Source organism: Bubalus bubalis, chromosome 5 (genome assembly GCF_019923935.1).
Source record: "Bubalus bubalis isolate 160015118507 breed Murrah chromosome 5, NDDB_SH_1, whole genome shotgun sequence".
Classification (NCBI taxonomy): Eukaryota; Metazoa; Chordata; class Mammalia; order Artiodactyla; family Bovidae; genus Bubalus; species Bubalus bubalis.
Window position 1 is genome coordinate 43,633,591 of NC_059161.1, and position 20,300 is coordinate 43,653,890.

General features: G+C 39.6%; 2 protein-coding genes across 12 annotated transcripts in view; one reads left to right on the forward strand and one right to left on the reverse strand.

Annotated features, from left to right (window-relative positions):
* C5H1orf112 (chromosome 5 C1orf112 homolog) overlaps positions 1 to 10,501 on the reverse strand; it is a 50,624-nt gene extending 40,123 nt beyond the window's left edge. For 4 of the 9 annotated variants that reach the window (XM_044943039.1, XM_006073103.3, XM_025285966.2 and 1 more), the window contains exons 1-5: positions 10,298 to 10,501; positions 4,399 to 4,438; positions 3,116 to 3,204; positions 1,621 to 1,725; positions 955 to 1,095 (exon numbers count right to left, since the gene is read on the reverse strand). In XM_044943039.1, the coding sequence (XP_044798974.1) occupies positions 955 to 1,095; positions 1,621 to 1,725; positions 3,116 to 3,204; positions 4,399 to 4,438; positions 10,298 to 10,501 (579 nt within the window). Of the gene's footprint in view, positions 1 to 954; positions 1,096 to 1,620; positions 1,726 to 2,142; positions 2,166 to 3,115; positions 3,205 to 3,411; positions 3,470 to 4,398; positions 4,439 to 10,297 lie in introns of those variants that run through there. The other 5 variants (XM_006073107.3, XM_025285970.2, XM_044943040.1 and 2 more) reach the window with 5 other exon arrangements.
* METTL18 (methyltransferase like 18) lies at positions 10,392 to 12,972 on the forward strand. Of its 3 annotated transcripts, XM_006073109.3 has the most exons (3): positions 10,538 to 10,732; positions 11,210 to 11,292; positions 11,593 to 12,972. In XM_006073109.3, exon 3 carries the CDS (start codon positions 11,803 to 11,805, stop codon positions 12,922 to 12,924), a length of 1,122 nt encoding a protein of 373 aa, XP_006073171.1. In that variant the 5' UTR covers positions 10,538 to 10,732; positions 11,210 to 11,292; positions 11,593 to 11,802; the 3' UTR covers positions 12,925 to 12,972. The 3 variants fall into 3 exon arrangements, with proteins under 3 accessions (XP_044798980.1, XP_006073171.1, XP_006073170.1); XM_044943045.1 differs by lacking the exons at positions 10,538 to 10,732; positions 11,210 to 11,292 and adding an exon at positions 10,392 to 10,527; XM_006073108.3 differs by lacking the exon at positions 11,210 to 11,292.
* The last annotated feature ends 7,328 nt before the right edge of the window (positions 12,973 to 20,300 follow it).

Consider the following 20,300-nt stretch of genomic DNA (forward strand, 5'->3'; position numbering starts at 1 on the left):
ATGACACATTCATTAAAGAAATGCTTAATGAACTTTCATCATATATAGTGTACTTTGAGAGATGCAGGCATGTATAAAATACAATCTCTGACTTCTAAGATCTTACAAATATAGAACAAAAAAGGAGATTAATAACATTAGGTCCATGGCATGACATTTTAGTACCCTATCACCAAAGAGAAGGATTAGGTAACAACAAACAGCATTATCACCCAACAACAGCATTATCCAACAAACAGCATTATCAAAATTGCCTGTGACCCACAAATCCTAGGCCAGCTTTTCTGCTTTAAAGCTGCCACAGGACTAAATAAAGGTCAAGGTCCTTTTATAGGCACCTAATTGTTAAGGAATTCACCTGAGTCACCAATGCCACGACAGAACTTTCAGGATCCCTGTGACTCAACATGAATCCATATCACTTCTTTCCTTACCAAGAGGAAATAGAATAAGACAACAACAAGGAAACTGCAAGAGCCCCCTTTGTAAGATTTCTCTATAACTACTTATTTTGAAACAAATATTTACATACATGCTGTTTGCTCTGTGGAAAAATCCATTGCAATAATACAGGATAAATGTAAGCTTATGAACAAACATGCTGCTGCCAAGTCGCTTCAGTCATGTCCGACTCTGTGCAACCCCATGGACTGCAGCCTACCAGGCTTCTCCGTCCATGGGATTCTCCAGGCAAGAACACTGGAGTGGGTTGCCATTTCCTTCTCCAATGCATGAAACTGGAAAGTGAAAGTGAAGTCGCTCAGTCGTGTCTGACTCTTAGCGACCCCATGGACTGCAGCCTACCAGGCTCCTCCATCCATGGGATTTTCCGGGCAACAGTACTGGAGTGGGGTGCCATTGCCTTCTCCCATGAACAAACATAAACACTACCAATTCAGGCCCTTTGCTCATGGATTCTAGGCCATTTAAAGTGTACTTAGACCCATTACTCACCTTACAATGTACAAATGTACTTTTGATTACATGTAGGACTGAGGAGGGAAGACTATGAATATTTTCTAGAATGATGGATTCCTGAGTGGTACAGACATGCTGAACACATCCAGTAAGAGCTCCTAATAGCTGTACCATTGTCTGGAAATAAGGAAAGAAGTTTCACTCAGAACATATTTTCTGTGCATCAGTCACAACTGAGCGACTAAACTGAACTGAACTGGTATACTAGGGATATAGCAATGAACAAAACGGACCCTCTGTTCCTCCTTACACATAATTTTAGTCTATCAGAATTACAAATATTAAAACTGGCTAGACATTTGGTTAAAAAAAAGAAGTTGGCATACTAACCCACACATCAAAGTATATGGCAGGTGTTCTACACATATGCCTTGGAATTATAGATAGGGCATGATATCTTGATTATATTTGTTTTATACTAGTTTATTACTTGTCTAAACTTATACAAGTTTAGATGTTTATTAAGCACAAAATTGTATAAAAATTCATTTATGCCTTTTGCAATATCTTCCTATCTTTAATTCTATAAATTTAATTCTAGCATTGGGCCATGATATAAAGACTATACAGCTAATATTAGTATAAAAATTCTCACATTCTTGAAGTTCTGCCCCACCCCTCTTCCTAATATACTTGACATACTTGTAAAATATTTCTTAGAGTGCTCTGGATTTCTAAATTTTGGCTTGACAGTTCTCTGGCTTGACTGGTTAACTCAAACATCATGTCATCAAATAATCTCACAGTCTGTGAAAACAAAGCAGGTCATAAACAGCAGTAATAGAAGTCACTAGAAAAGAAAGACACACCGTTCAAGAAAAAAATTGACTTGATGTTGCATTATTAATAGCCACAGGATATTGTCCAGTATAACAACTGTACCTAATAAAGTTAATAATGTGTGTGTGTGTATAGTATTTTTTGTATAGTGTTTCTGCAATATAATCTCTTTGAAAAATACAAAGTCTTCAACAAAAATTGATGTCTTCCATTTCTGTAATAATATCCATGAAGAAATCACTCAAAGTTCACTTTTTGGTATTGTAACAAAAGTGCTACTCTTACACTTAAATAAATAAAAGATGATGATCTTAACCAATGAACATCCATGTGAACATTAAAAGGATATTTTCTGGTAGTGGTAATAAATCTGTGTTGAATTACCTATTTACTTGTTTTCTGTCCAGTTTCCATTTTTGACCAGCTCAAAACACCATTCCTAGATTAGAGACACAGTACGCAACCTCAGAACTAAGTGTTTTTGTCTGAAAAGTTAGCCAAATTAAGATCTAAGCAAGTGGCCTAAACACTACACTACAAGAATAATCATAGTTGACAACACACTGTAATTAAAGAGGATACTGTTTCCCTTAGGCCTGTTAACACTCAACATCTCCTTTTCATCCATAGGTTAGCTGGACCTTTTTTGGTATCAAGAACAAATTTTAAGAATCTTTTTAGAGAACTGAGTGAATGAGTAAAAGGAGTTTTGATAACTATTTGCTTCAAAGCTACACTTAGAAGTCCATTCTAATAAGAGATAAGTTATCACACAAAAATGTCTCATTTTGTCAGCAAAGTACCTTTAGTTCTCATAATAAAAAAAAAAAAAGTAATGACTCTGCTTTTCAGAGAAAAGGTATACCACACATATCTAAAAGGTAGCAATGCAGTGGTGAATTTGATGCTTCCTCTTAATTTACTTGATTTTACCAATATTCCAGCCATTTTTATTCTAAGGCTGCTTTGATAAATTCTAGCTTCATTTTTCCAGACAATGAAATTTAACTATTATTAATAAACTGTACAGAGAAGATACAAAAAGAGACTTAATTAACTTCATCATCCATCCCAATTTTCAATGAACAGCTTTAAAAATTACAAGAGTATTTAAAATTAACTACAAATAAAAAAAATTTGATTAGTAAAAAATCCATATCTCCAAAAACATAAGTTGTTTATTCACCTAACAATCACACTAACACCATTATATTCTCACATGAAATCATTTTTAACTGTTTTATTTGTATTTCAAGCATGTGATACATTAAGAAATTAAGAATAAATGGCCTAAAACTGAGGATAGATTTTACTAGCCTTGATAACATGTAGATTGATTAAGATAATAGTACTACACCTTTGGCAGCACTTGTGAAAAGAAAGTCTGTTCCAATGTCAGGTGGTTCATATGAGGTAAAAACATTTCCACAATAATTTTCAGAATTTCTATAAAAGAAAATAGTAATATATTTTCTAACAATATTAAGTCACATCAGCCAACAAAGATTACTATCCGTTCCAAATGCAAGCATATTTAAGTACTACCAACCAAAAGCTTTGAACAGTTTCAAAATGCCATAGTCTATGTAGAGAAACTATTAACAAATAACCTGAAATAATAGCAAAATTAAAAAAAAAAAAAAACAACCCAACCTATATGTCCAGTAATTGAGGATCAGTTAATGGATGAGGTACATCTACTGAATAGGATCTGCAATCATTAAAACATTTGTTAGAGATTATGTAAAACAATGATAAAATGTCCACAATACTTTAAGCTAAAATGAAAAGAGTTTCAAATGGTATAATTCTAATTTTAATATATATATAAACATGTATATACAAAGAATAATACACAGATAAGCTAGCAGGAATATACAGAATCAAGATGAGGATGTCTTATGCCAAAATCTGAAATATTTCAGATTCATAATTGTTTTATTATTCTGTTTTTCTGCATGTTAACAAATTTTCTATACTGAATGTGCATAACTCATAACCTCAGGATAAAAAAATAACTGTTATTTAAAAAAAATTAAGACTCCATATGCCCATATGCAGCACATAGGTTCAAGAGTGTAAGCAAATTCTACAATCAAGTGAAACATAAATAGAAAAGAACTCAAAATATATGGGGAAACTAGAAAGGATAGCCTTAATTCTCTACCTCTTCTTCTAAGTAAATAAGTAAATTATATCAAGTAAGAGTAATGAAGACAGATGAGGATAAAGTCAACTTTTCCAAATAACAAATTAGGCATGCCTAAACAAGCAGCTTTTTGTAACTTAGAAAGTATTTCCTAACTGACACTACACAAAGAGGTTGAGGGTTATTCAGTAGACTGCAAATTATGTTTTTTATAGGTCTAACCAGCTTAACAACTAATATTTAAAATGTACATTGTGCTTATCACACGTTATCAAATAGAACACTTTTGGTATCTATGCAGACTGAAATTTAAAACTTTTTAAGTACTATAATTTGAGGTAATTGGTCATTTTAACTAACTGAAAATTACAAAAGTTGTAACCATACAATAGGAAGAATAAATTCAAAAGGAATATGAAACTGTATTGAGATGTGGGACTCAAGTTTTAATGACATCAAAGCAATCATACAATTAAGACAATTTTACTTACGAATATGCTCAATCCAACTGTCAGAATGCTGATACATAGAGTAAAAAAATTAAGGGAGATACTAGTATTATAGTATTAAGATGTTCAATATCACAGTAATCCAAGTCTATGCCCCGACCAGTAATGCTGAAGACGCTGAAGTTGAATGGTTCTATGAAGACCTACAAGACCTTTCAGAATTAACACACAAAAAAGATGTCCTTTTCATTATAGGGGACTGGAATGCAAAAGTAGGAAGTCAAGAAACACCTGGAGTAATAGGCAAATTTGGCCTTGGAATACAGAATGAAGCAGGGCAAAGGTTAATAGAATTCTGCCGAGAGAATGCACTGGTCATAGCAAACACCCTCTTCCAACAACACAAGAGAAGCCTCTACACATGGACATCACCAGATGGTCAACACTGAAATCAGACTGATTATATTCTTTGCAAGCAAAGACGGAGAAGCTCTATACAGTCAGCAAAAACAAGACTGGTAGTTGATTGTGGCTCAGATCATGAACTCCTTATTGCCAAATTCAGACTTAAATTGAAGAAAGTAGGGAAAACCACTAGACCATTCAGGTGACCACTAGACCATTCAGGTGACCTAAATCAAATCCCTAACGATTATACAGTGGAAGTGAGAAACAGATTTAAGGGACTAGATTTGATAGACAAGAGTACCTGATGAACTATGGACGGAGGTTCATGACATTGTGCAGGAGACAGGGATCAAGAACATCACCAAGAAAAAGAAATGCAAAAAAACAAAATGGCTGTCTGAGGAGGCATTACAAATAGCTGTGAAAAGAAGAGAAGAGGAAAGCAAAGGAGAAAAGGAAAGATATAAGCATCTGAATGCAGAGTTCCAAACAGCGAGGAGCGATAAGAAAACCTACCCCAGTGATCAGTGCAAAGAAATATTAGAAAACAATAGAATGGGAAAGACTAGAGATCTCTTCAAGAAAATTAAAGATACCAAGGGAATATCTCATGCAAAGATGAGCTCAATAAAGGACAGAAATGGTATGGACCTAACAGAAGTAGAAGATACTAAGAACAGGTGGCAAGAATACACAGAAGAACTGTACAAAAAAGATCATCATGACCCAGATAATCACGATGGTGTGATCACTCACCTAGAGCCAGACATCCTGGAATGTGAAGTCAAGTGGGCTTTAGGAAGCATCACTACGAACAAAGCTAGTGGAGGTGATGTAATTCCAGTTGAGCTATTTCAAATCCTGAAAGATGATGCTGTGAAAGTGCTGCACTCAGCATGTCAGCAAATTTGGAAAACTCAGCAGTGGCCACGGGACTGGAAAAGGTCAGTTTTTATTCCAATCTCTAAGAAAGGCAAAGTCAAAGAATGCTCAAACTACCGCACAATTGCACTCATCTCACATACTAGTAAAGTAATGCTCAAAATTCTCCAAGCCAGGCTTAAACAATACGTGAACCATGAACTTCCTGATGTTCAAGCTGGTTTTAGAAAAGGAACCAGAGATCAAATTGCCAACATCCACTGGATCATGGAAAAAGCAAGAGAGTTCCAGAAAAACATCTATTTCTGCTTTACTGACTATGCCAAAGCCTTTGACTGTGTGGATCACAATAAACTGTGGAAAATTCTGAGAGATGGGAATACCAGACCACCTGATCTGCCTCTTGAGAAATCTGTATGCAGGTCAGGAAGCAACAGTTAGAACTGGACATGGAACAACAGACTGATTCCAAATGGGAAAAGGAGTACGTCAAGGCTGTATATTGTCACCCTGCTTATTTAACTTATATGCAGAGTACATCATGAGAAACGCTGGGCTGGAAGAAGCACAAGCCGGAATCAAGATTGCTGGGAGAAATACCAATAACCTCAGATATGCAGATGATACCACCCTTATGGCAGAAAGTGAAGAACTAAAGAGCCATTTGATGAAAGTGAAAAAGGAAAGTGAAAAAGTTGGCTTAAAGCTCAAGACTCAGAAAATTAAGATCATGGCATCTGGTCCCATCACTTCATGGCAAATAGATGGAGAAACAGTGGAAACAAGTGACAGACTTTATTTTGGGGGGCTCCAAAATCACTGCAGATGGTGATTGCAGCCATGAAATTAAAAACGCTTACTCCTTGGAAGGAAAAGTTATGACCAACCTAGACAGCACATTAAAAAGCAGAGACATTACTTTTCCAACAAGGTCTGTCTAGTCAAGGCTATGGTTTTTCCAGTAGTCATGTATGGACGTGAAAGTTGGACTATAAAGAAAGCTGAGCACCAAAGAATCGATGCTTTTGAACTGGTGGTGTTGGAGAAGACTCTTGAGAGTGAGTCCCTTGGACTGCAAAGGAGATCCAACCAGTCCATCCTAAAGGAAATCAGTCCTGAATGTTCATTGGAAGGACTGATGTTGAAGCTGAAACTCCAATACTTTGGCCACCTGATGTGAAGAGCTAACTCATTTGAAAAGACCCTGATGCTGGGAAAGATTGAAGGTGGGAGGAGAAGGGGCGACAGAGAATGAGATGGTTAGATAGCATCACTGACTCAATGGACATGAGTTTGAGTAAACTCCAGTTGTTGTTGATGGACAGGGAGGCCTGGCGTACTACAGTCCATGGGTCGAAAAGAGTCGGACACGACTGAGCAACTGAACTGAACTGAGTAAAATATTCACTACTGAGAATAGATTTTCAAAAGACCTTTCTTGAGGTTTAAGCAATGATAGTAAGAGACTAAGATGAGACTCAAATTACTGGCTTAATTTTGCTTTTAAAAAAGTAATGCTTATTAGGCTAACAAACAATAGAATGAAAATACTTTAAGGAAGTATTTTCAAAACGCTCAAGGATAAACTTATCTCTTCGAACTATATGTAATTATGACATATTTCTGACAGATGAGAAACAGTCCATAATAATCCATGGTTTCTGAAACAAATTTTTTTCTCCTTAGCACTTCTATAATACTGTATCTACACCTGTCACCGATCATTTTCTACTTTCTTTTCATGTTATTAGCATATCTATCTTATCACCTTATCAGACTGAAACTCTTCTGCACATAGGAGCTTACAAATACGTGATAATAAACTATCCTATATGCACTGTAAAAGTTAACAGTAATCACATTATAAACTATACACTTTCAAACCATTAAGAATAATTGTTAGAAAGTTTTTACTGTAAAAATATAAGAATTATTAAAGCATGTGTCAATCAGAAAAATTAGAAAAACACAACCCCATCACACTAATATAAGAAGTCATTCTTTTTCTGAAATCTTATTTTGCAACTACATATCTTACAGCAGCAATCAAAATGAGGCATGGTCATTAACTCATTTTAGTTCAGTAGAACTAATTTAGTTCAAACTGGGCAGAATCTGCCTCATGTATAAATTTTAGAAAAGGTAAAAAAAAAATTTAACCTCTTTCAAAATTTAAACTTCAGTTATGATTATGCAGACATGCAGGCAAAGACTGAAAAATAACATGTAAAATGCAAAAGATAAAAATAATAATGTTTGGGTGACAGAACTGTGGATTTATAGAAAATGTCTTTCATTTGTTGAAAAGTGCTGTAGTAAAACCAAAAGCTGAAAAACGAAATTATATAATGAGACTTCAGGCCATTTTAAAACATGACAAAATTTTTTAGCCCTTCACTGAATGCTTACTATGTGCCAGGAACTATTCTAAGTGCTGGAGACAATGCAGTGAAAACAAAATTCCTGCCTTTATGAACTTTAGTGAGGAAAAGCAAAAAGGAAACAAAGTAAACAACATAATTTCTATTAACGATCTGACTGCTCTTTAGAAAACTGAACAGAGCAATGTAGTAAGTATTACTGACTGGGTTTGGGGAAACCACCTAAAACTGAGGGCTCTGAAAACGGCTTACCTGAGCAGGTGACATATGAGCTGAAACCTGAATAATGAGACCTACCAAAGGCTGGGAGAAGAGCTACATGGAACATCAACAAACATGAAGATCCTAAGGTAGGTGAGCTTCATGTATCTCTGGTTAGAATGTAGTGAGCTAAGTAGGAGAGGACAAGGCTTAGAACATGAGGAGACTTGAAAGTAAAAGTTTAGATTTTATTCCTAATTTGTTCAGAAGCCCTTGTGGTAAGGGGTGCCTTAAAAAGGAAATGACATATTTTTCAATATGAACTTTTTTTGGAGAGATTATAAAAGGACATGAGTAGAAGCAAAAGAACTATTAACTACAGCCCAGATGAGAGGTTATGGGGGTTTGGAGCAGTGGCAGGAAACGGGGATGATGGATTCAAAATACAGTCTGAGAGCAGAAATGAAAGAACTTAATTAAAGGTTTTGGCTTGTGAAACCGTTTAAGAAGCCTAGGGGTTTTGGTTCTTTCAAATTTTGAGATGAAACTTAAAATTTCATCAAAAGAACAGGTTTTGGTTCTTTTGAATTTTAAGTTTGAGATGAAAACCAGGAGGGAATGCTGACTTTTTTTTGGTGGGGGGGGGGGTGGGAATAAAAATTTTTACTTTCAATTACTGAAATCCCCTATAAGCTTGTGGGGGTGGCGGGGGGAGAGGAACCATGCTCTTTGTTCCTCCTAAGCCTAACACCCTGCCTGCTATGTATTATGTACATTATAAAAGTTTTTGAGGATAAGGTTGGCTATTAGCTGCAGAAATCAAAAATCTTTTAGGACAGAAATTCCATATCTGCACAACAACTAATAAAGGGTTTTGGCACTGACGTGGGATTTTGCCAGTGTCCAGGTGAATGATTTCTTTGTGACAGTAATATCTACATTTGGCTTTATCTGTAAAAAATTATTTGTGCAGTGTTCAGAATTTCTCAAGTGAAGGTCTTGTTTTTGAGTGCAGTTTTAAGTTTTCTGTGCTCAAAGCTGTTTAAAAAAAAAAAAAGTTACCCTTTAACATGAAGGGCTGCTGCTGCTGCTAAGTCACTTCAGTCGTGTTCGACTCTGTGAGACCCCATAGATGGCAGCCCACCAGGCTCCCCCGTCCCTGGGATTCTCCAGGCAAGAACATTAGAGTGGGGTGCCATTTCCTTCTCCAATGCATGAAAGTGAAAAGTGAAAGTGAAAAACGCTCTTTCAGTCGTGTCCGACTCTTAGCGACCCCATGTACTGCAGCCTACCAGGCTCCTCCGTCCATGGGATTTTCCAGGCAAGAGTACAGGAGTGGGTTGCCACTGCCTTCTCCAACATGAAGGGCTAGGCCTCCACATACATTTACAACCAAAAAGGGATTCAACTACTAAATGGTCTGCACCTGAACAAAGGAGTCATTAAATACCTCAAACGCAGCACATGAAAACCAATTAGTAAACGAAGCAACTTCTCACCAGCAATAAACCAAGAGGTTTGAAAACCGGACGGGAATAACATTTGAATTTACTTAACATCTTACAGACCTGGCACCATGGCAGAACTACGTCCTTTAATTCGATTCTTAAAATAGTGGAGGAAGGTATTCACTTTCACCACCCATTTTAGAGAGGAGCGCTCGGAGTATCTCGCTCTCCTCTACTTCATCCAGAGTCGGCTCACCTTACAGCTCAAGGCTAAGTTCCTGTCTCCCCCGCTCTCCACCAAGCAAAAGTAATGACACTTAATTGCACATACAAAGCAACTTGAAGGCTCAGAGGAGTGGAAGAAAACGCCATATCCACTGCCGAAAACCATTGTAAGAACACCCGAGAGCCGTCCCAATGCCAAAGCCAAGCGTGACTTTGGCCTCAGCACCCACGGCTCTCGCGCGCCCTTCATTTCCTCGCTTACTCATCTCGCTGTCAACAGAGAGAGAAGGTTGAAGCCGCATGGACCCAGCAAGGCCCGAAAGCGGGTTAGATGAGACAGAAGGTTGGAGACCGGCCCCACAGCCCTCTCCAGGTGGAAATGACAATAAAGGATATAAGAAGCCGAGGCAGGACAGACGGCAATTCCCGGCGGCATAGTTCCTCCGGCCAGCTACTTATTTCTTCCAGTGGAACCGCGCTCTCCGGGACAGCGCGTTCCTGAGACATGCTTACACCCAGCACCAAAGCTTCAAAACACTCCCGCCAGAGCCAAGACCGGAAACTCCCACCGTCCCGGCAGGCCTTGCGAACCAAGACCATAGAGAGGAAGGGCGCCGCTTTCCTTGGTGAGCCCGGGCCCCACACGACTGGGAAGAAAGCCGGGCTTGTCTGGCCTAGGGAGGACTCGATTCACTGGTGCACGTTTCCGGTCTGGCGAGTCTGGCCGGCGTTCTCCGCGAGGCGAATCGAGAGTCCGTCGGGCTCCGTCGGGCGGCGAGCATCTCCAAGTTTGCATTGCTGTTAACGTTGCTTTGAGACGCTGTGGGGGAGGTGAGGGCCGAGAGTCCCCAGATTTACAACCTTCCATCCCATGGGGCTTTTTGGTTGCACATCTGGGGTTGGGTTTGACCTGGGCATGCGGCCAGGAATGACTACAAGTCCCGAGGTGAAGTGGGATAGAAACAGGCGCCGTCCTACCCACTTAATGTGTTGACCCTACTCTGTACAGCTTGTGTAATGGGGTTAGAGACCCACCTGTCAGAATTGGTGTGCATATTGAACTGATGGTATATATTAAGTGTTTAGCACAGTAGATAGAGAGAAGACCCTCTTGATTAAGTTGCTTCCATTTACGGCCCTCTCCACAAGGTTCAGTACCCTTATTTTGTGTCAAGCTAATCTTTACTAATTACTCCAGAGTTACCTCACTCCCAGTACACTTAGGGCTGCTGATCTCGGCTAAATGTTTGTAGTTAGGTCATTTGGATGAATTTACACACATCAGCATACCTGTGCATGTTTTTAAAGGGATGCTCATTCAGCAAGATACAATCTTGAAGTCCTGTTACTTGAAACGGTAACAGACTGAAGAGATTCTGGCAGTTTAAGAGGTAAATATATGTTTGGGCAGGGTCGTGACAATCGCTAAGCTGATCATTTTCTGCCCCAGAATTCCGGACTGTATTGTTTTTAATTGTTGCTGCTGCTGCTGTTCTTTTGTTCGTTTTTAGAGTTTATTATCTTCAGCTTTTGAACCCTGAAGGCTGTGTGTGTTTCCAAATCTGTCTCCCTCTCTCTCCACAGGTTTCATAGAAAAGCTGTTGGTGGGGGAGGGTGGAATGTTTAATACTAAATTTAAATGAAATGTGTCACTTTGCTTCTTAATAACAATTTTCTTTTTTTTTCTCTAGAGCTGCACTGAAAGAAGAGCAAAGACCTCTTCAAAGTCATTTGGAAATAGCTCTGAATATTTTTAACTGTATGCAGCTAAAGAGAAATAGACCTTCAGCAAAACTAACGGAATAATTAATTGAGGCAGGTTTACATGTGTGTCATCAGTTCTATCCAGAAGTTGAAGAAGCTTCCTTGGAGTTTAACGGTTGTGTGCATTATATGAGAGAATGACTTTTCAATTTAATTTCACTATAGAAGACCATCTGGAAGATGAATTTACATCCCTTGGAGATGGAGCTTTGGCCCTACATTCCTCAAAAGAGTCTTCAGTCTCAGAAAGACAAAAAGGTACACATAAAGACAAAAAATTTTCCACAGAACAATCTAACTTGCTGCAGGACCATTTGTGGGAACATAAGTCAGAGAGAAATGAGACTCCCTCTCAAGACCCAGACAGCTCATTCGGTGCAGCTAACAGTTCAAGTAACTTGGAACCACACGAGGAAAAGCCCTGCTTGAAAGTTGCCAAAGAGCATGCTGTGCCTAAAGATTTAAAGAAAGTGTTAGAAAACAAAGTCACAGAAACATTACCAGGTTTCCAACATGTTAACATATCAATAATGAAAACCACTTTGTTGAAAGAGAACTTCCCTGGAGAAAATATCATTTCAAAAAGCTTTTCTTCTCACTCTGACCTGATTTCAGGTGTTTATGAAGGAGGCTTGAAAATCTGGGAGTGTACCTTTGACCTCCTGGCATATTTGACAAAGGCCAAAGTGAAATTTGCTGGGAAAAAAGTGTTGGATCTCGGTTGTGGATCAGGGTTGCTGGGTATAATGGCACTCAAGGGAGGTGCCAAAGAAATTCATTTTCAAGATTATAACAGTGTGGTGATTGATGAAGTAACCTTACCTAATGTAGTGGCCAACTCCACTTTGGAAGATGAAGAAAATGATGTAAATGAACCAGATGTGAAAAGACTCAGGAGATCAACAGTAGCACAAGAGCTATGTAAATGCCGCTTCTTTTCAGGGGAGTGGTCTGAGTTTTGTAAGCTTGTACTGAGCAGTGAAAAACTCTTTGAAAAATATGATCTCATTCTTACTTCAGAAACGATTTACAATCCAGATTATTATGTTCCTTTGCACCAAACATTCCTTAGATTGTTAGATAAAAATGGACAGGTGCTTTTGGCCAGCAAAGTACATTATTTTGGTGTGGGTGGAGGTACTCATCTCTTTCAGAAGTTTGTAGAAGAAAGGAATGTATTTGAGACTAGAACACTTGAAATAATCGATGAAGGACTAAAGAGATGCCTAATTGAAATGACTTTTAAGTACTCCACTTAATGTCCACTGAGTGTCCTAAGTGAAATAAATGGAATAACCAAAACCTTATTTTGAATGATTTCTGATTTCTATTATTTCTGAAATTATTATGTTTGTTTAATTTTGTTTAGCCAAATAAGAGACCAACTATATTAACAACACTTTACTTGGTGAGACTGAGAGAACAGTGTTTCTGAGCATTTGAAGAGATTTCCTAGGAAGTAATTTTGTGAGAAAGTTTTCTACTCTCCACTTTCATTCTATTTAACCTTTCTACCACCTTTAGCGTATAAATTTGCCATTTCTTACTTCACATTTGAATTTCTTCGCAGGCTTTGTCAGTTTCTGTTCCCATGGAGTGCCTGGTCAATCACCATGCTTTTCACTTTAAAGGCATGCATGTGTGCTAAGTTGCTTCAGTCATGTCCAACTCTTTGTGACCCCATAAACTGTAGCCTGCAAGACTCTTCTGTCCATGAGGTTTTCCAGGCAAGAATCCTGGAGTGGGTTGCCACACCCTCCTTCAGGGGATCTTCCTGACCCAGGGATAGAACCCCCATCTCTTACCTTTCCTGCATTGGCAGGTGAGTTCTTTACAACTAGAGCCATCTGGAAAGCCCAAAGGTGTACATATGCATTACTAAATGGTTCTGAACCTAAATACTAGATCAGAGGTGTTAAGTAACTAGGAAGAGGTTTGGGCTTTTAAAATATTCATTTATCTTATATAACAAGAATCAAAATGCTGAGCAGTTGAATTCACACTGAGATGGAATAAATAAAGGGGAATCATGATAGTATAAAATTGATACAGAAAGCTTACAGTGCTTGTAGCCCTTTTGTAGCCAAGTAAGTAGGAGATCCTAGGGTCTTGGTAGGAAAAAGAATAGGAAACACAATTTCAGACTCTAAGGAGTAAAGATTCTTCATTCTTTAAGTAATAGGGAAGAGAAGAAGAGATAAAGTATTTTTGATTTTAATGCAAAATTTTTCACACTTAACGTACCTGAAATTGGAATCTACCTTACTATTTATAACTGCAATGCTAGAGATCCAGGTTCGATTTCTGGGTCGGGAAGATCCCTGGAAAAGGGAATGGCAATCCACTTCAATGTTCTTACCTGGAGAATTCCATGGGTAGATGAGCCTGGCAGGCTACAGTCCTTGGGGTAACAAAGGGTCGTACATGACTGAGCGACTAACATTTCATTTTTCAACCTTACTGTCTATAACTATTGTGCAACTGGCAGTATCTTTTGTCTTTCTTGGAGGTAACTAAAATAATGGTACAACCTGGATTCAATGAAATGTGATATTCACAATGTCTGTTAATTAGGCAGTTTGTCTACTTGTTGCTGAATTTTTATAATCTTACAAGGTATATATCATCCATATTTTAATAATGATCATAATAGCTAACAGTTTTCAGCATTTACTATATGCAGGGTAGAAGGGATTTACATACACTGACATTTAATATTCATAACAGCCCTGAATTATAATTACTGTCTCCATTTTATAGATAAGTTGAGACTCAAGAAGGTAATTTGATCCTTATCCCAGTCCTCATATTCAGAACCTGAATCTGAACTAAAGTCTTTTTTAAAAGGTGGTGAAGATTTACTCTTCACCACCCCAGTGCTCTTAACAGTGCCTTACAATGCCAAATATTTTAGGACCTTTTTATTATTCTGAAATGAAAGCCACAGTTAAACGTATTTACATGCGTGCTTAGTCACTTCAGTCATGTCCAACTCTTTGCAACCTCCTGGACTGTAGCCTGCCAGGGTCCTCTGTCCATGTGATTTTCCAGGCAAGAACACAAATGGGCTGTGTTTTTATTTTATTCTCCAGAGGATCTTCCCAACCCAGGGATAGAATCTGCATCCTTTAATGTCTTCTGCTTTGGCAGGTGGATTCTTTACCACTAGGGCCACCTGGGAAGCCCCAACTTATTTACATACATCATTAAAAGAATTTTTTTTGTAGTCATAATTTTTCCAGTAGTCATGTATGGATGTGAGAGTTGGACTATAAAGAAAGCTGAGCACCAAAGAATTGATGCTTTTGAACTGTGGTGTTGGAGAAGACTCTTGAGAGTCCCTTGGACTGCAAGGAGATCTAACCAGTCCATCCTAAAGGAAATCAGTCCTGAATATTCATTGGAAGGACTGATGCTGAAGCTCCCATACTTTGGCCACCTGATGCAAAGAACTGACTCATTGGTAAACACCCTGATGCTGGGAAAGATTGAAGGCAGGAGGAGAAGGGGACGACAGAGGATGAGATGGTTGGATGGCATCACCGACAATGGACATGAGTCTGAGCAAGCTCTGGGAGTTGGTGATGGACAGGGAAGCCTGGTATGCTGCAGTCCATGGGATTGCAAAGAGTCAGAGACAACTGAGTGACTGAACTGAACTGAAACATAAACCCCTAATGCATTTATTATGTGTATATATGTGTGTGCATATATATATGTATAAACCTATAATATGAAGAAAGTCATTTATAAACAAATAATTTGTGTTCCTTCAGGTAAATGCACAGGTATAGCTGGTGAGAAAGTATGTAATAGTAATATGTTTGTACTTAAGATATGGTTACTGTCAATGTCACAGCTACAATTCCAGACCCACCTACTAGATAAGGCAGAATAGCCCTGACAGCAGGTTTGGCTATTTGAGGAGGTACAAAGCATTAGATGAGAGTCCCATGACAATGGTCAGCATCAATGATTTTGAGACAAACAGGTATCTCTCAGTTCTCTGTGATGAATTAGACACCCAAAGAGGTGTCATCCAGGAGGCTTCTCCAGAAGTAGAAGAGACACGGCCCTGTATAGGGGCTCAGGGAACAATTTCAGCCCCAAGGGAGGCAGGCCTAGTGAAAACAGCAGGAGTCAAAACAGAAGCCCAGTCCTGGGAACTAGATAATCCTGGGCATTAAAGATAATTCTGGAGGTGACCGCTGGTCAGGAACACATCTACCTAAGATAGCTGGCAGCAAAAGAGACTGGAGATAAAATTATGGATATAAATCCAAGAGAAGGATGCATAGCATAGTACACTTTGTCATGTAAATAGTTGAATCATTTAAAGAAGCATCTATTAATATGTCAAGACAATGAGTTTTGGAGTTCAATACTTGGGTTAAAATTCAGTTTCCCCAACTAGAGAGCAGGGTTTGTAGTAGTATCTCTCTAAGAGAATTCTTTTTAAAAATCATTGTGAATATTGGGAACCTTTCAGGGAGTTTGGAGTTTTAGAGCATGAACCACCCATTCTTGTATTTGTGCCTTACAATAAATGCTGTACTTTACCACACGCACACAAAAACAACCCAGCAACTTAGTACTGAGCCTTTATCATGGTTCCTTCAACATGATTACTATGGATAAATGGAAATCATTATGTTCATGAATTCTCGTAGTATTTAGTCACCCTGTTTTCTCAATCAAATAGGAAGCCTTTTTCACTTTTGTTAAAAATTGGGTTTGAGACTTTACAGTTTACAAATCCCAGTTCAGAACTTGGAGAAATAAATAGATTGAAGAACTTTCACTGCCCAAGGCCAACCCTCATTCTCTCCCTCCACAGCCCTGCCCCCTACTTCACCTTGTTTCTAAGTTGTCTTTTTCTTTTTCTTTTTGACTGCTTTGGCATTACAGAGTATTAAGGATGAAGAAGAATGCATGTTGGAAATCTCTTTCTAAAAACTCAGTCACATGCAAGATGTGTTCTGCCTTCAGTTCAGTTCTGTTCAGTCGCTCAGTTGTGTCCGACTCTGCGACCCCATGAATCGCAGCACGCCAGGCCTCTCTGTCCATCACCAACTCCCAGAGTCCACCCAAACCCATGTCCATTGAGTCGGTGATGCCATCCAACCACCTCATCCTCTGTTATCCCCTTCTCCTGCCCTCAATCTTTCCCAGCATCAGGGTCTTTTCAAATGAGTCAGCTCTTCGCATCAGGTGGCCAAAGTATTGGAGTTTCAGCTTCAACATCAGTCCTTCCAATGAACACCCGGGACTGATCTCCTTTAGGATGGACTGGTTGGATCTCCTTGCAGTCCAAGGGACTCTCAAGAGTCTTCTCCAACACCACAGTTCAAAAGCATCAATTCTTTGGCACTCAGCTTTCTTTACAGTCCAACTCTCACATCCATACATGACCACTGAAAAAACCATAGCCTTGACTAGAAGGACCTTTGTTGACAAAGTAAACTTCCCATTTGTCAGATTGCCTGTGCCCTTAGCTCCCTTTCCACCGCTCCACAGAGGCTCCCTGCCAGTAGCTCAGAAACTGGGGAGGGTTGGGGAGGAGGCTTTCTCCCTGCAGACCGGGAGATGACACACTGCCTTTGTCAAATGCAGTCACCAATGACACGTGTGCTGTTCTGTCCTCAGGGGAGACGGGTCAGATGAGGTCAGCTGCTCAGCTAGCAGGTACTTCTTAGTACCATCCATAGTGTTTTATTCAGGTTTTATTAGAGCTTCAGTTCAGTTCAGTCGCTCAGTCGTGTCTGACTCTTTGTGACCCCATGAATTGCAGCATGCCAGGCCTCCCTTTCCATCACCAACTCCCGGAGTTCACTCAGACTCACGTCCATTGAGTAGGTGATGCCATCCAGCCCTCTCATCCTCTGTCGTCCCCTTCTCCTCCTGCCCCCAATCACTCCCAGCATCAGAGTCTTTTCCAATGAGTCAACTCTTCACATGAGGTGGCCAAAGTATTGAGGTTTCAGTGTTAGCATCAGTCCTTCCAAAGAACACCCAGGACTGATCTCCTTTAGAATGGACTGGTTGGATCTCCTTGCAGTCCAAAGGACTCACAAGAGTCTTCTCCAACACAACAGTTCAAAAGCATCAACTCTTGTGCTCAGCTTTCTTCACAGTCCAACTCTCACATCCATACATGACCACTGGAAAAACCATAGCCTTGACTAGACAGATCTTTGTTGGCAAAGTAATGTCTCTGCTTTTGAATACGCTATCTAGGTTGGTCATAACTTTCCTTCCAAGGAGTAAGCGTCTTTTAATTTCATGGCTGCAGTCACCATCTGCAGTGATTTTGGAGCATAAAAAAATAAAGTCTGACACTGTTTCCACTGTTTCCCCATCTATTTCCCATGAAGTGATGGGACCGGATGCCATGATCTTAGTTTTCTGAATGTTGAGCTTTAAGCCAACGTTTCACTCTCCACTTTCACTTTCATCAAGAGGCTTTTTAGTTCCTCTTCACTTTCTGCCATAAGGGTGGTGTCATCTGCATATCTGAGGTTATTGATATTTCTCCCAGCAATCTTAATTCCAGCTTGTGCTTCTTCCAGCCCAGCATTTCTCATGATGTACTCTGCATATAAGTTAAATAAGAGCTTAATGAATAGCTATTTGAATAAAAAGAAATAAAAAGAAACCTATGTGACAACATAACCTTGATTCTTTGCTTACACTTCAGCCAGAATTTCCTGAACTTCTCATTCTATGTTATGGTTGCACTGAATTTGCTGATATTAAATTTTTTCTTTGGATAAAAGTGCAATTCAAAATTACCATCATAACTTGAGTGCAGCCCAGCAGAGAAAGTTATCTGTGCTATAAAAGACTCCATTTTTGCAGCTCTGGGATGTAGCTTCTAGTCGGGGAAGCCACAGTATGTTTATCATAATTAGATAGTCTCTCACAATGCCGATTGCTGTTTTCTTAAGGGATTAAAAGTGAACTCAGATAACCTTTGAAAGTAACTTCATCCTCTATACAGGAAGTTGTCAAAGTGCTTTTCCAGGAGAAGGAGTAATACTTGATTTAAAAGAAACAGTAAAAGTTACAATAATAACAAACAGCTTAGTAACCTAAACGTTTTTAAAGGCAGTGTGTCAGTTCCGGGTCTGCATGGAGACACCCACATCCCCACCCTCCTCAGTTTCTGAGCTACTGGCAGGGAGCCTCTGTGGAGCAGTGGAAAGGGAGCTAAGGGCACAGGCAATCTGAAAAACGGGAAGCTTGAAGGCAGAACACAGCCGGCATGTGACTGAGTTTTTAGCAACAGATTTCCAAGATGCAGTCTTCATCCTTCACGCTCCACAATGCCGAAGCATCCAAAAAGGACAACTCTTATCCCTTATAGAACAGGATAAGTGGCCAAGAGGGTTATTATGATCTTTAAAAATGCAACGAAGGGGATGCTGCCTCTTTTTCCATGGTATATATTCATGGGATGGAAAAAGTCAATGTGAAGGCTTGCCTTTGGCAGTGTGTAGCATAAGCCTTTGCAGTAGAATCGGATGTGCTGGGTGTCATGGAACCCAAAGTGCTTTGGGCCATGCTGCTGCTAGACTGTGGTGCCTTTGTGTAAACAAAAAAACACCCTACCCTCCAGGCAGGCTTCCCAGATACTGCGAATGGTAAAGAAGCTGGGTGCCAATGCAGGAGACATAACAGACACAGGTTTGACCCCTGGGTCGGAAAGACCCCCTAGAGGAGGGCATGGCGACTCACTCCAGTATTCTTGGCTGGAAAATCCCATGGACAGAGGAGCCTGGCAGGCTACAGTCCATAGGGTCACAAGGAGTTGGACAAAACTGAAGCGACTTCGCATGCCCTCCAGGCAGATTCAGCCTCAGGTTGAGAACAGAACTGGCAAGTGGAATAGGGCTGTTTTCAGCTCCATGTGCCCCTTCACACTTCTTAGTGGCCCTGTGCTTTAGCCTTACAAACTTCCACAACTTTCTGACTCATAAAGGATTGGAAAATGGGCAATAAACTAATGAACACCAAGAGAATCAGATAACATCCACTAAATACAAGAAGTGAGGAACTATCAGAGACAGTGCTTTTCTTTTCTCAAGGTGATTTACAGCCTTTCTGTCAGGGGCAACCAGCACAGTTTGATGGCATTAAGGTCTTAGGGATCTAACTGTGCAGCAGGTGAACTCACAGGAAACGTTTGAACTAGGGGATGAGCTGCCAAGACAAGTATTCCCATGTGATCTCCCCCTGCACACTGGACACTGCAGCAGAGGTTGTCACCGTGAGCAATGAAGGCAGACAGCGACTGAAACCTGTCCATATCACCCCATCCAGGAGTCTTAGAGGTTCTCTGGAGGGCTCAGCTGCATAGAAGCTGCACGATTCTGAAAGCCTCCTAACACAGCATATCCAGTTAGCCATATAGCGTGAGTGTAGCTCTAGCAATTTTCTCAGCCTTCTCTAAAATTCAGCAGGTCCCCACCAGCAAGATTCAACTCCTGGTCCCAATATAATGAACAGCAATCATTCAACCAGCCTGATCATATTTCACATCTGAGGCTACAGAGAAATCAATGCCTCAGAACCTGCCAAGAACAAACCCACCCACTGTGAGAAAATTAGTCAAAGAGATAAATAGAAAAATGTA